At 29.8% G+C, this 17215-nt stretch overlaps 1 protein-coding gene across 1 annotated transcript; it reads left to right on the forward strand.

Annotated features, from left to right (window-relative positions):
• Positions 1-9913: 9913 nt before the first annotated feature.
• Positions 9914-14782, forward strand: LOC102588075 (polyadenylate-binding protein 7-like). The gene is made up of 10 exons (XM_006338860.2): positions 9914-10191; positions 11637-11755; positions 11854-12047; positions 12193-12452; positions 12547-12653; positions 12737-12926; positions 13401-13690; positions 13895-14017; positions 14201-14407; positions 14522-14782. Exons 1-10 carry the CDS (start codon positions 9996-9998, stop codon positions 14720-14722), a joined length of 1887 nt encoding a protein of 628 aa, XP_006338922.1. The 5' UTR covers positions 9914-9995; the 3' UTR covers positions 14723-14782.
• Positions 14783-17215: the final 2433 nt, after the last annotated feature.

Raw genomic sequence — 17215 nt, forward strand, 5'->3', positions numbered from 1 at the left:
TTTCCTTAATTTTTTATTTTTTTTTGAAAATCTTTTCTTAATTTTTCTTTTTAAGTTTTATGAAAGAACAATTATTTTTTAAAAAAATTGCTGACAGGGAGCCTGATTTCACCCAAAAATTTGGACTCGACGTAGAAATCATCAAAATGAGGCACGAACTTTAATCGGTGTCGAATTAGGTTGCCTTTTCAGCGATTTTTGTTTAAAAAATATTTTTTAATAAAAACGCTGCCTTGTTTTCAAAATGAATTTTTATTTAAGAAAAATGATTTTAAAAAAAAATTAAAATTGAAGAGAAACGAATTTAAAAAAAGAAAAATAATTTAACTAAAAAGCTGCCAAGGCAGCAATTTTCAGCCATTTGGCAGCTTTTTATAAAAAATATATATATATCTTGAAATCGTTGCCTTTTGGTGGAACTTGTTTTTTTTTTTAAAAAAAAAAAGGCAGCGATTTTTGTAGTACTATTCTTTTATTTTATTTTATTTTTTGAAATTTCTGTCAACTAGTCAACATCTGATGGTAAATTTTTTTATTTTTTTTTAAATCACTTGCCGTGCAGCGTTTTTGCGATTTTCTTTAAAAAAAAATGAAAATTGTTGCTATGGCAGCGTTTTTATAAAAATAAACTTATTTTATTTTTTTGGAAATCGCTGCTCTGGCAGCGATTTTCGTTAATGTTTTTTTTTTTTTTAAACGTTATTATAAATTTCGTGGAAATTTTTTTTTCTAGAAATCGCTGCCAAGCCACTTTATAAATAAATCAAAAAGAATTTTTTTTTTTTTTTAAAAATAGTTCCACCAAAAGCACTGCCAAGGCAGCGATTTCTAAAAAAAAGAAAAAAAATTCCACAAAATTTATAATAAAGTTGCAACAGCAGCAATTTTTTTAAAAAAATTAACGCCAAAAAAATAAAATAAATTTGCTTTTATAATAACGCTGCAATAGTAGCGATTTTAATTTTATTTTTTTTAAAAATCGCAAAATCGCTGCACGGGCAGCGATTTAAAAAAAAATAAAAAAATTTATCATCAGATGTGTTGACTAGTTGACAGAAATTTCAAAAAATAAAATAAAATAAAAGAATATTTCTACAAAAATCGCTGCTAAGGCAGCGATTTCAAGATATATATATATTTTTTATAAAAAAAGCTGCTAAATGGCTGAAAATTGCTGCCTTGGCAGCTTTTTAGTTAAATTTTTTTCTTTTTTTTAAATTCGTTTCTCTTCAATTTTTATTTTTTTAAAAATCGTTTTTCTTAATTTGTTTTTTCGTTTTGAAAAAAAGGCAGCGTTTTTATTAAAAAATAATTTTTTTAACAAAAATCGCTGAAAAGGCAGCCTAATTTGACACCGATTAAAGTTCGTGCCTCATTTTGATGATTTCTACGTCGAGTCCAAATTTTTGGGTGGAATCAGGCTCCCTGTCAGCAATTTTTTTTTAAAAGAATTGTTCTTTCATAAAACTTAAAAAGAAAATTAAGAAAAGATTTTCAAAAAAAAATAAAATTAAGGAAAACGCTGCTAAGGCAGCGATTTTCCAAAAAAAAGTTTTTACAAAAAAGCTGCCAATTTTTTTTTTCTATGAAAACGCTGCAATAGCAGCGATATTAGTTGGAGGAAAAAAAATTAGAGTTAAAAAATCGCTGCTGTGCCAGCGATTTTAGTGGAAAAAAAAATTGGACAAAAATCGCTGCCAGGCAGCGATTTTATTTTAACGGAGTACACGGTGTTAATATGTGTTAGAGGAAAATCGCTCCGACAGGAGCGATTTTGCCGTTTTGGTTTTAAAAAAATATGATGTTCCCTTTGGGAATTTTTGACCATTTTTTTTGCCCTTTTGGCTCCGGACTCTTGCTTATTAGTCCTTTTTGCTTGATCGAGAGTTTTAAAAACAAAATAAACCTTGAGAAATTATTTTTAAGAAAAAATAAAATCTTAAGAAATTGTTCAGACTTATAGTCTATCTGATCAAATTTTTGAGAGGTTAAAAACTGTTTTTTTTTTCTTTCAAAAAATGTTTATTTTAAAAATATGAGGTGTTTGACCAAGCTTTTGAAAAAAAAAAAAATATACCTGAAAAGTAGGAGAAGCTATTTTCAAAAGCTTAAAAGTAGTAGTAATTTTTTTCTAGAACATTTTTTTAGAAAAATATAGAAACACTTCTAAAAGTTTGGTCAAACACCAATTGATGAATGATGATCATAAGTATTTTTTTAAAATTTATTGGTCAAACACAAACTCTTTCTAATTAATAACACTTTTTTTTAAAAAAAATAATTAAAATAAGTTTATTTTAGAAGTTTGACTAGATTATTAAATGCTTCAAAATCTAATACAACATTTGCATTTTTGTTATGTGTAGGGTAAGTTTAAATCTAACTTCCACATATTGATTAAGTTGTAAACAAACGATTACGGCAATATGGGAAATTAGCTTCTTTTATTAACTTTGGCAAATTCGGAAGCTAAGAAAAAATGCAAAAAAAAATGCATACCATAAATATAGCGAGCAAATTTAAAACATGAAGAATATAAATATCGTCGCAAAATGTCTTTTTATTATAGTGAAATCAATTCAATTATCTTTCAATTATTATAAAAAATTTAATTTGCTCTCTATATTTATGGTATAATGTTGCAAAAATATTTAGTGATAATTAAATTAGTGTTATTCCATAATCCAGAGTCGCTAAGATCTTTAGCAACAGTTATATAAAGTGTTGAATAGAAATATTTATATTTATTATTGATACTAAATATAAATAATAATAATTATATTATTGTCAAATTTTCTAAAAGTAATACATTTTCAGGAATACATAAAAATGACATCATATTTAAAGAGTCCAAGAAAATATATTATTGTCTAACTGTCTGCTAAAAATTCTATCAAAGACGGGGCAACATTAATCAAATACCATAAATTACTCTAATTGTATGTGTGTTTATAATCTAACTATAATTCTATATTTAATAGTTTCTCTTTCTTAAAAAAGTACCAAATGTTACTCTAAAGTTGTTGAAACTAAACTTATTTTTGCATATAATTTGGTTATTAATGTGGAAATGAAAAAAAGAATCAATAAGGATAAGACTACCGGTATGTATTCGGCATGAAAGATAATGTTTTTCATGAAAATATTATTTGAAAAATATTTTTCACAATAATTATAAGTGGGTTTTTTATTATTTTTGTGTGTGTTCCGTATGTTAGTAAAAGAATATATTACGGGAGGGGAGGTAGGTGTGGTGGGGGCTTTGCGCTGGTATGAAGATGAGTTGTGTTGGAAAGTAGGAATGTCAACCTGTTTTTTCTACTTTCATCATAGAAGTCGGTTTCCTCATATTTAAGAACTTTTTTCCTCGAGAAATTATTTTCAAATTTTTTTGACAAACTAAACATAGAACAATCGGAAAAAAATCTAAAAAATATTTTTTTCCATACCAAACACACCATACATCTAATTTTGTTAAAGAGTAAATATAGCAAGATTATAACTATTTAAAATACTTCCGAAAAATAAAAGAAATGGATACCCTTTCTAGATGTACTATTAGGAAATAAAATTGTGTGTGAAAATTATTATTTGGGCGGATAATATATTTCCTTACTACTGCTTTCTCAAATTTAGGCAATAAAAATATTTTTTTTATAATAGAATTTGTGCATTTTTCGTGTTGATAAATATTCGTTAAAACAAACTAAGTTTTTAAAAGAATAATTTGTTAGAAACACTTGTAGTAAACATAATGATATTGTGAGTGAATATTAGTTTTTATAAATTCTAGTAACAAATTGTTCCGCAATATCACCTTTCAAATTAATCATTGTCTTCTATTTACACCATATTAAGAAAGAAAAAAAGTTTGGTTTACATTCAAAATCATATATCATAGAATCCAAATCTGATTCTTGAAATACTTCTAAATTTGAATTAAAGATATATTTTGACTATTTAATTAATAATATGTAGTTTTTAGACTAGACTGCACTTGATCAATTAATTTTTTAAGAGGTCGTTTGGTTAGGGTTTGAGGATATTTAATCTCCACACTAAACCTGACATTGATTTTATATAATGTTTGGTTCTCATTTTGTTTTCTTCGTTAACAATTCATTAAGATCATGAAACATCACAATACTTATAGCAATTTACTTTAATTATGTTACATTTTTTATGAATGCTCTGACTCTTCTTTACGATAACAACAATATCAACAATATCTCGTTAGTAGAGTCCGGGGAGGGTGTATGATGTACGCATACCTTATTCTTATCGTTGCTCCTATTTTGTGTAAGGTAAATAAATTGTTTTTGATAGACCCTCAACTCTAGAGAAATGTTTTCAAAATAGGTTTGAAAAAGTACCGGAATAAAAAACACTATAATTAAAATCCTAAAGAAAAGAGAAGTATTAATAATAAAGTTAAGATAATCAAAGAAAAAAAAACAATAGCAATGAAATTGAAGAATAAATTCAAGGCCCTTTATCTTGATCTTGAATTTTGATAATGGATTTTAATCTGAAGACCTAAGTTTGATCTTGAATTATAATCTTGATCTTCAAACATTTAGAACACTTGAATACATGTAGCTTGAAGAGAATTTTATAGTCTTTGATTCACAAGTTCAATCTGATTTTTTATTATCAGATATGGTCTCTTTGTGAATTATGAGGATCCATGTTTATAATTTTATGATGAAAAAATTGTGACGAGAACAAACTTTTTTCGACCAATTAAATTGAAGTGATATGACAATATTAATTGTCAAGAATATTTCACATGTACATGTAATACATTGTCATTCGTATTTGATTTGACTATGCATGTAGCGTCATTTGACAAGTGTAATGATCTTATTTGCTCTTTTTATTTGACTCTTGATCAATATATTGAAGTTAATGATATGACGATATTTAATTGAATGAAATATATTTATTGTACTTATAACACATTTTTATTGGTCTTTCATTTAATTAGACATATTATATGAAACATGATTGTATTGACTCTTTTATTTGACTTTTTGACCTACCACATTGAAGTGTTATAACAATATTTGATTGACTAGATCATTTGTAGGTAGCACATTTTCGTTAATATTTGATTTACTAGGTATAAAATGTCATTTTGATGCATGACATGATTTTATTGACTCTTTTATTTGATTTGATTCGCTATGTTAATCGACACACAACATCAAAGTGGACACCTTTACAAGATGTTATCTCAAATTTAGGCAATAAAAATATTTATAATAGAATTTGTGCATTTTTCGTGATGATAAATATTTGTAAAAACAAATTAAGTTTTTAAAAGAATAATGTGCTAGAAACACTTGTAGTAAACATAATGATATTGTTAGTGAATATTAGTTTTTATAAATTCTAGTAACAAATTGTTCTGCAATATCACCTTTCAAATTAATCATTATCTTCTATTTACGCCATATTTAGAAAGAATATTTTTTTTTACATTCAAAATCATATATTATAGAATCCAAATCTGATTCTTCAAAAACTTCTAAATTTGTATTAAAGATATATTTTTGCTAATGTAATTTTCAGACTAAACTGCACTTGATCAATTAATTTATTAAGAGGTCGTTTGGTTAGGGTTCGAGGATATTTAATCTCCACACTAAATATGACATTGATTTTATATGATGTTTGGTTCCCATTTTGTTTTATCCGTTAACAAATAATTAAGATCGGGAAACATCACAATACTTATAGTAGTTTATTTTACTATGAATTAATGTTACAATTTTTATGAATGCTCTGTAAGTGGAGTCTGGGGAGGGTGCATGGTGTATACATGTCTTATTCCTACCATTACTTTTGTGTGTAAGGTAATAATTTTTAATAGACCCTCAACTCTAGAGAAACGTTTTCAAAATAGGTTTGAAAAAATACCGAACTAAAAAATGATAAAGAAAAGAAAAGTATTGACAACAAAAATAATAAACCTAAGATAATCAAAGTAAAAGTAATAATAATAGCAATGAAATTGAAGAATAAATTCAATGCCATATGATCTTGATCTTGAATTTTGATGATGAATTTTAAAATGAAGACCTAAGTTTGATCTTGAATTATAATCTTGATCTTCAAATATTTTTTTAAGACCATCACCTTGGTTGTGTGCCATAGCATGTCCATCACTTAACCAAAAAATATACATATTAAAACACTTAGATACATGTAGTTTGAGGAGATATTTATAGTCTTTGATTCACAAGCCTTTTCTTGCTTTTTGTTATCAGATATGGTCTCTTTATGAATTATGAGGATCCCTATTTATAATTTATAATTTTATGGTGAAAGAGTTGTGACGAGAACAATCTTTTTTCGATCAATTAGATTGAAGTGAGATGACAATATTTGATTGTCAAGAACATGTAACATGTACACGTAACACATTGTCCTTCATATTTGATTTGACTAGGCATATAGCGTCATTTTAACAAGTGTAATGATCTTATCGACTCTTTTTATTTGACTTTTGATCGATTAGATTGAATTTAAGTTAATGACATGACGATATTTAATTGAATGGAACATGTCTTTATACTCATAACACATTTTTATTGGTCTTTCATTTAATAGACATATTATATATGTCATTTTAATATACAACATGATTGTATTGACTCTTTTGTTTGACTCTTTTGACCTATCACATTGAAATGTCATAACAATATTTGATTGAGTAGATCACTTGTAGGTAGTACATTTTCATAAATTTTTATTTACTAGGTATAAAATAATATTTTAATACGTGACATGATTTTATTGATCTAAATTGGATAAAAATATAAGTGATTATAGTTGCATAACATATGCTTGATAAAATTCATTTTGGAAAATTCCTAAATGAAGGGTAAAATGCTCGTCAACAAAGGTGATCCCGTATTCATGGGGTGTCAGACATTTTTAATCGCGATATTTTTTAAAGTGTGCATTTTATTCAACATTTACCAAACAATTACACTTTTATTATTTTTACCCACAAAAAATCAGGAACAACTCAATATAATAATTCACCTAAAGTCAAAATTAAATAAGATATCATAAATATTTTGAATATAATTTTTTAATTTTTTTTACTCTTTTAACCTTTTTTACATGTAAAACTATAAAGTTGTCTTTTCAAGGATTACTTCAATCAAATATTTCTTTATGTTGACAAATAAACTAAGGATGATTTAAAAAGTTGAGTTGAAAATAATATATAAAATTATCAGATACGGAAAAAAGGAGAATTGATGTGTGGGAACAACAAAATATGATCATAACCAACAGATTGGGTATATGTACTAATTTATGAGAGATAAAGGGTGTGTTTGGTATGGAGGAAAATATTTTCTGGAAATTTAACCTTATTTGCTCACCCATTCAAACAAATTTAGAGTTTTTTAGATTCAATTAAAAAAAAGTCGACTTAATTAAAAATATTATATAGAGTTTTTTTTAGTTTGAGTTAGAACTAATTGCAACTTGACATGATAAATTAAAAACATGATAATATGAAAATAGATTTAATGCATTCTTATGCCACTATACGAAAATTATACCCTTTTATATTAAAAACACTTGAAAATGGTATCTAACTTTATAAATGATGATACAACTTTATTTGATATTTTAGAAGTTTAAAATTAAAATACTTAAAATTATTATCTACCAATAAGTTTATTGAGAACAAGAACTAATGTATTGTATTGCAAAAAATGACTAACATTTTATTAGTTTGAGTGAACTTTTTTCAAGTTATATAATAAGATACTAACTTTTTACCTACGAAGTTATAAACTAAAAACATGTTTTACGTATGAATTCTATTATTTAACGAAAATAATTTCTTTTTGGAGTAGTTAACTTTTAAGAGCCTAAACTAACCATACCCTTGATCCAATCCTAACTAGGAAATTTTTTTTTTGTTTAAAAGATGAATATATATTTTAAATTACACATCGTATATTAATTTATAATGTACATTATAATCTTTTTATATTATTAATCCCTTCGTAAATAATCTTCAAATCAAACTATGTCCGAAAAAAATATACACCCAAAGATAGGATGCAAGAGGGATGAAAGGGGCGGGGCTTATACTTTGAGTTTTTGGTTTTGTAAAATAAAAAATAAAAAATTGTCTGTTGAATGAAAAAGTCTTTTACTTTCTTTTTTTAGTTTTTGAGGTTTGAATCAGTATTTTTAGGAATAATTTGTAAGGTCTAAATTTTCAATCCTTTTCACAATCTTAACTTACCCCACTTTTTTCTCTCTTTTCGTCACGTGTCTATTATTTTCTCAATAATGCGTAAGACCCACGCGATAAACTTATGTTTATTTTTTTCTTTTAGTCAAAATTTATATTTATTTCGACATTTAATATGTGGTGTTTGCTTGTTAACCGTATTTGTTTTTATTTTACTTTTTTCTTCTACCAAATTGACTTAACAAAGTCAAACTTGCATTATATGAAAGAGGAAAAAATTACTTATGTAATCTTTCCTCTTTGACCGGTGAGATTACATAATAAATTTAAATATAATCTGGCAAAACAAATATTTTTAATTTAATAAATTGCTCATATATTAGTAAATAAAGTACTTATAAATAAAGGAAAAAATAGGAATTAAATTTTATAAATTTGATATTGATTTTTTTTAATTTAATAAGTTCTAAATTAAGGCGTAGCTTTTATTGATTTTATAATGATAATTTGTATAACACTTGTAGTTGTATGTATGTTTAATTAAAAAAAACATAAATATAACAGTATAATTTTTGCAATGATAAACTTATTTTACAAAATTATTATTATTTTTTTTTTTTTAATTTACGTAACACAATAAACTTCAAAAATTAAAATTTTAAATTTTGATAGTAAATGTCAACATAGAATCTTATAAGTTTTTTTTTTTGAAATAAAATAGCAATTACATAAAAATTATTATAAGTCACAATAATTAACAATTTAAAATATCTAAAAAAAATGTATGGAAATATTACCCTAAAAGAATTATTTAGCTTCCGAAATACGAAAAGCACCTCGTAAATTAACTTGTACATCACATAATTAGTTTGTATGATTTTAAGTTTGTTTATAGTAAAAGTATGATGCTCATATACAGGCAAATAAATTACAACATGCTGAAAAATATATTGACTTGCTTTAAAAAAATTCAAAATTTGTAATTACCTACGAACTAGTAATTTCTCAAATTTTATAATCATCAATTTTTATGTGACAAGTTTAAGATCACAAGAATAAATAAACATACTGATACATTCTACATATCTTTAATTTAAAATTACAAAATTTACTTTTTAAATTTTTTTTCCTAAACGTTTTGGTCAAAGTCAAAAGCAAATAAATAAATTAAATAAATTTCATATCAAATTAAAATTAGATAAATAAATTTAAAACAAATGGAGTAACAAACAAAATTACATTCAAACAGACCACTTTTTTCCATATGATATTATCTATACAACAAAGTAATAATGATATATGAATAAAGAGGAAAAGAATAATAATGAAAATTAGACTAAATTAGTTTTGTTCAAATCCACAGAATTAGTTGAGGAAGTTGAGTAAACACTCCCTTGTTAAGGGAGCGTGTTGACACGTGTCCCTTCATCTAATTCTTAAGCTGTGTTTGGTAGAATTTCCTTGAAAGGGAAATTTTCATGCAAAATTTCTCTTTTGTTCACTTTTTAGTACTCTTTTTTCATACTCAATTTTGCCCTTTTTCCTTCTTCTCCCTTAAAATTTCCCAAATTTTCCATAATTGCCCCTATTAATTCCGTTCTCATCCCAGAATTAATAAGCACTCCTTTATAAGCGAACGCCACTTCTCTCTCACTCACTCACTCTTTCTTCGTTCTGTTTCTCTCCGTTTTAGTATCGCAAAAGCAAAAACACCAATTCCGAAACGAAACGCTTTTTTTTTTTTTGAATTTTGTTGCCGGCGTCAATGGCGGTTCCTCCGACTGTCCTTGCAACGCCATCATCATTGTACGTTGGTGATCTTCACCACGATGTTTCCGATGGACAACTCTTTGATTTTTTTTCAGAGTTTAAAAGCCTTGCTTCCGTTCGCGTCTGCCGTGATTCATCCACTGGACGTTCTCTCTGTTACGGCTACGTCAACTTTGTTTCTCCTCAGGATGGTATATCTCGTGTCAATTTTTTTTCTTTCCTGTATCTGCATTGATTGCTAGGGTCTGTGGTTGTATATGTGTTGATTTTATCGATTAAAATGCTGCTTCGATCGTTTGATCGGTTTTTTAAATTCGTTTGATTTTGATTTGCATGTTGAATTTTGTTCAGGATTTCAGGTTGATTGATTGATCAATCGGTAATTGAATTGAGTCTGATATATAAGTTTTGTCATGATTGATCAGGCGATAACTGAATGTACTTTGATATACGTGTTTTATATCATGATTGATCAATCGATGACTGAATGGACTCTGATATACAAGTTCTGTGTCGTGATTGATCAATCGATAAATTAATAGACTTAGATATACATGTTTTGTGTCATGATTGATCAATTGATAACTGAATGGAATCTGATATACAATTTTTGTGTCATGATTGATCAATTGATAACTGAATGGTATCTGATATACAATTTTTGTGTCATGATTAATCAATCAATAACTGAATAGGCTCAGATATACAAGTTTTGTGATTTTGGACTTTTGTGTGTTTATGGACACCTCTCTAACTCAAGTTTTTTACTCTATTTGTCAAATCAGAAATTGATTGTATTTGCGTTGCTAATTCATGGTGATGTTTGGATGTTGTTTAAATGGATCAATAGAATAATCAGATTGTCTGAGAGTGAGAAAAAAAAATAGACAGTGACTGGTCGAATGTGATTTTTTTTTTTTTTAAAATAAAAATTATTTCCTATTTCCTCAGGTCTGATGTTGATTTTAATGTACTATTAAATGAGTTGTCTTCTGATCGGAGAAATATATAATATTAAATCTTGAGGATTTGACTATTTTTATTTGGTGTGATTTTTCTGTTTCAAGTCACCTGATTTGATCTGTCACTGATGGTAGCTGTTATATGTTAGTTGGTGCTCTGTGAGATGAAGAGTATATAGTTGTAGATCTTGAGATTTTATCAGTTATAACCAGAAGTTTATTGTTTTTTTTTGCGATATGAGTCGTCTGGGTAGTTTTCATTACAAGTTAGATCCTTTTTAACATTTAATGATCCCTTTTAGACCCTAGATGATTTCACTGGTTGGATGATCTTAGTGATTCCAAAATTAGGTCTTGTTAATAGGTTTTGCTTAATTTTTTTTTTGTTATCTAGTTACTTTGTCCTTTTAGAAAGTTGAGAATACTGTATCAATACAAACTTCATCAACTGTTGTTTAGTTACTTTTTTTGGTTAGCAACTCGTATCATTCATGAAATGTTGTGGATTAGTGGATGTGATCTGACCTGCGATTTTGGAGTCCAAGCATGAGCTAACCTTTTCTGATTGTGTTCAATGTGTTATTAAGTTTTTTCACTGATTCATGAAAGTTGATTGGCTTGATTTTTGACTTGGAAAGCTTCTGTTTTTTTTTTCTTCTGAAACCTATGAGCAGCTATACGTGCTATTGAGGTTAAAAATAACTCCACCCTCAATGGAAAGGTTATGAGGGTTAGTTGGTCTCTGCGTGACCCTGATGCGAGACGAAGTGGTAAAGGAAACGTGTTCATCAAGGTATCATCAAGCTTTGACTGAGTGAATAGTATTCAATTGATTTGAGATCTTAACAGGTTCTCTATTTTGATTTATATATCTAAATTGTAATTTTACAGAACATAAGTGATACAATTGACAATGCGAAGCTTCACGAAATGTTCCAGAAGTTCGGAAATATCTTATCTTGTAAAATTGTCACTCATGAGGACGGAAAGAGTAAGGGATATGGATTTGTCCAGTTTGGGTCGGAGGAGTCTGCCGATGCTGCTATTGAGAAGCTTAATGGGATCATGGCTGGAGACAAACAGATGTATGAGCATTTCCATATCCGTTGCAATCATCTAGCTTTCCATATTGCAATTATGATGACCTTAGATGAATTATTTGTTTTCTTTGTTTACATTTTTTTTTTATTTTAGTCTATTTATTTATGATATCTTGCATTGATGGCATAGGTATGTTGGTAAGTTTGTCAAAAAAACTGACCGGGTTTCGCCCAATCCTGATGCTAAGTACACAAATTTGTACTTCAAGAACTTGGACGTTGATATCTCAGAGGAGCATCTAAGAGAAAAGTTCTCTGGGTTTGGGACAATTATAAGCCTTGTTATTGCAAAGGATGAGAGTGGAGCTCCAAAGGGTTTTGGATTTGTTAACTTTGACAATCCAGATGATGCTAGGAAAGCTGCCGAAGCAATGAACGGATCACCTGTTGGTAAGTCCTAGCTTTGTGATGTTGTTGTATTCTTAAATGTCATTGCAGCCATGCTATTTATAATTTTGTGCGGTGAAATATATTCATTAAATAGGCTCCAAGACCTTGTATGTAGCGAGAGCACAAAAGAAAGCAGAGCGCGAACAACTTCTGAAGCGCCTCTTTGAAGAGAGAAGGAGGGAACAGATAATGAAATACCAGGTACTCATTCTCATTTCCTTGTAACAAAAAGAGAATTAATTATTTATGATCTGTTTATGAAAATACTTGAATTATCATGTCAGGGTTCAAATGTGTATGTCAAGAATATTGATGATGATGTCACTGAGTATGAGCTGCACCAACTGTTTAGCCAATGTGGCACAATTACTTCTGCGAAAGTTATGCAAGATGAGAAAGGTTTGAGTAAGGGTTTTGGATTTGTATGCTTCTCCACAGCAGAGGAGGCCTATAACGCTGTGAATACTTTTTATGGTGAGTCATACATTTTCAATATGCTCCAGATCATAGTAGCATGCACCAAAAACTCTGATGCCGCATGTTTCAATGTTTTATCTCTTCTATTCGTTTACTTATTAATTTGGCTTAAATTTCTTTTCATTGTGTTCCTTAGTTCTGTGAAGTTTTGGAAACTTTTGACTAGAAAAACTAAATAAGGAAGACAATCCATCTTTGGTCAAGTATATGTTTATGTGCTTATATCACACCATGTTTGCTTGTACGTTGTCACCCAATAAATGTGCTTCAATTTTGGAAAGTCTATTTTCTCGCATGTTTCCTCTTTTGTATTCTTCACCTACTCTTCAACATATGGACAGTTTCCATTCTTGAATTGAGTGATTTACATGCCATATGATTAATTAGATGCCATGATCTTTAAGTATCCAATTCGTCATTAAGTGAATACACTGTATGATATGAGACTTATTTTTGTGAGATGTTTCACAGGATTTATGCTGCACCGAAAGCCATTGTATGTGGCCATTGCTCAAAGGAAAGAGGAAAGACAGGCCCAGCTACAGCTACAGCACGCACAACGACTGGCCGGGCTAACAGGAGCTTCAGCTATGTATCCTGGCGCATATCCTCCCCTTTACTATCCAGGCCATGGTGTTGTTCCTCAAGTACCAGCACGACCTGGGCTGATGTATCAGTCTCTTGCTATGAGGCCAGGTTGGGGTACTAATGGGTTCACAAACACCCCTAGACCTAGCTATCAACCTGCTCCAGTTCCCATGGTTAGTCCCTGTAAAGAGTCATAGCACTTGGCCATCTATACTTTCTCCACTTCTTGGAGTTTTTTGTAGGGTCAATTGGGTTCATAATTGAACACACAAATTCTTTATCCTTTTAGAAGCAATTCCAGACATGTTAAATTGAATTGACATGATTTTGTTTAGATTTATGGTGAAGGAGCTTACAGCTTGCATCTTATTTTTCAGATTCCTAATACTTATCGACCATATCGGCAGAACAGGGGAAGGATGAATGGATATATGCCAGCTTCAAATGTGACCAATGTGCAGCCATCAGGTCAACCAGCGGTGTCATCGAAAGATTCTCAGGTAGTTGAACCTCCATACCTATTTTACATAAATTGAAAATCTTGATGTCCAAATGTAAGTGAATTGGTTATACAACTGAGATTTTCAAAAGTTCCATCTTAGTTGGTTAGGTTTGAAAAGTGGTTTAGCTTCAAAAGTGGCCTAAGTATCACTAATACTCCCAAAAAAAATTCATGCTTGCAGCGTGCTGGGCAGGTCAGATTTGCGCCGAATGGCCAGACTCGTGATGTGACCAGAGGATCTTTTGTATCAAATGCTGCTGGTTCTATGGCAGTTGGATCTGCTGCTGATGGTACTGAAATGCTGAGTACCTTGCTTGCTTCTGCTAATTCTGATCAGCAGAAACAGATACTTGGCGAGCGCCTTTATCCTCTTGTTGGTAAACATAAGGTGATTGATTTTCTTTCTTGCTTTCCTTTTTCTTTTATATTGGTCTTCTGACATCCAGAGAATTATCAAAACTATCTTATTAACTAACTAACTAACGTAACATTTTTTCTGCAGCCTGAGCTTGCTTCCAAGATAACTGGAATGTTGTTGGAGATGGACAACGCTGAACTGCTATTACTGTTGGAGTCTCCAGAATCTCTGGCAGCCAAGGTGGAGGAAGCTGTCGAGGTGCTCAAGCTCTCTAACGCGAAAGTTTCCAGCCAAGAGTCGCTTCAGCCAAGTTTTCTCTCTGCACCAGAAGTTGCAGTCAACTGACTGAGCAATGCTGCTGCGCGCTGACATATTTATCTTTAGCAAAGATAGATAGAAGTTACTAGGGGGTAAGGGGGGGGGGTGTAGTAGTTAAGGTTAGGGTAGTAGAGTAAGCAAGGGTTGTCATACCATCTGGCGGGGCAACCCTACTGGACTCCTTGTCTGCATGGAGTCCATATCTTTCTGCTTTGTTACAATCTAGACTGTCTCTATTTACCTTCATTATGAGGGATTTACTAGAGTCTCTATATGACTTTATATTATAGACAGCTTAACTTAATGCAGACCTTTTTAAAACTTTATGTTCAAGTGTTTCTTCTTTTAAATTTGTCTTCAAATATCTTCTCTAGATGAATTTTGTGCATGCAACTATGTATACTTTTGTGAAGTAGTCATACTACTACATCTTCAACAGAAGTCTAGATTGCCTACGGGTCTATATTGAAGTACATTTCTTTCGTATTGATATCTCTACTGTCGGGGATGCTGCAGGTTATACAGTCAGTGCTATGAATCCAACATCTCGAATTTGAGATGACATTTAAAACATGTTCTTGAAAGTTACTTATTTTCTGCCATTATTTCCTTAGTTTGCTTTAACAAATATAGAACCATATTGCAAGCTTATTTATGGGAAGGGTGTTGATTAGACAGATATTTATTAATGACCAAATATTTGCATTGAATCTTCAAGTGTTTTGGTTAGTGAGGAATTTGTTATTTTTAGTAGTCTAGGTTTATTTTCTATTTTGCATGAACTTATTAACGTTTTTACCCTTGTCCTAACCTAGTTCATATTTTCAAAAACATGGAAGCTTATAGATTTCCTAAAGTACAAGGTACAATGATATGTAGCATAGGTTAAGTTTCAATATGGATATTTAAGGGTGTGTTCGATACTACGGAGGAAATATTTTTTGCAAAATGTTCTTATACTTTTTCCGTGTTTGATTAATAGGAGGTTGTTGAAAAAACAAATTAGAGTGGAAGCTAGGGTTAGTTAGTAGGTAGCTAGTAGGACGTAGTCTCGCTTATTTTTCCATTCTAGTAGTTATAGTTTTCTCATGGAGTTTCTTGTCCTTTCAATGCTTGTTATTACTTGTTGTTTCTTTCTATCAAAATGCTTTGACATGATATTTATAGTAGTAATTGTCATGACTTCTTCACTCCAATTTATTTTATCTTTTCTTGTATAGTATTACCAGGTAAATAGCCTTCGTTTCGCACAGTATTGGTGAACTACCCCAAGTAGCTCACATCTTATTGTATTTTTTGTGTAGTTGATAAAGTTATGGAAAATACCAAATTAAAACATGTCTCTTTTAGTTGGAGGTACAAGCATATGATCATATATACATCCAGGAGAATATTGTCATTTAGGCTTTCACACTGCATCGGTTGAGACATCTCTTATTTACAAATGTTTGGCAACATATGTCCAGATTTTTTAGTTTATATGATTTAATTGTTTCAAGAAGAGATATATCATATATATATTGGATAACTTATACTTTACTATAACTTGCACGTAAAAAATCATGTTACCAAAGTTATACAGCTTTCAGATTGTCTTAGCACTATTTATCTATGAAGAGATATCGAAGAATTGTCAATCGATTTTGCTGCTTGTTTGTTACATGTCTTTTATCTGTCTGCACAAAATTGATGAGTTCATTATCATTGGGAAAATTAGCTCAAAGAATTTTTACTAGTCAACATTTTCTTCACCAAAGTAAATTTAGTCCCTCTATAACAACTACAAAATAGAATCCTATTAGATTCAATAGGGATTCAAATAATAGAGATAATAAACAAATGTTGTCTTTGTAGATGGAATCCAAAATAAGTTTACAAAATTTTCCACAAGAATAGCCAAGACATATAGTGTTTCTCAATGTGTTATATTACTCAATATAGATACGACATCTTATAGGCTAACATATTCGCTTTGTAAAGGAGAAAATCATTTTTCTTCCAAGTCTACATACAAATCAATTTAGTATTTGTTACGAACAAGGATTGTGGTAGAGTGGTAAGTACTTCTTCATCCTTAACACTGAGGTCTCGGGTACAGAGTCCCCTTTGTTAGGGAGCGTTTTACCGTCCAATGTGGGACTTTTCGGAGCGAATCCAGATTTAATCAGGCTTCAATGTGGATACCGGACACTGGATGGAAAACCAAAAAAATCTTAGTAATTGTTGAAGTAATGAAGATATTGTGATTGAACTCTAGCTTTAAACATTATCATACTACTATTGCTAGACTCTAATAAGAGCCACCCCATAACACTCCATGCAGTGGCGGAGTCAGAATTTTCAATAAGGGGTTCAAAATCTGAAGAAATAGACACACGAAGTAGCCGAAGCGGGTTCGACATCTACTATATATACCTAAAAGTTTATTTTAACCATGTATAAATAATATAATTTTTCGCCGAAGAGGGTTCAGATGAATCCCGACTATAAGGCATAAAAAATCACTTGTTTACTTGTGTA

Source organism: Solanum tuberosum, unplaced genomic scaffold, assembly GCF_000226075.1.
Source record: "Solanum tuberosum cultivar DM 1-3 516 R44 unplaced genomic scaffold, SolTub_3.0 scf00008, whole genome shotgun sequence".
NCBI classification, from domain to species: domain Eukaryota; kingdom Viridiplantae; phylum Streptophyta; class Magnoliopsida; order Solanales; family Solanaceae; genus Solanum; species Solanum tuberosum.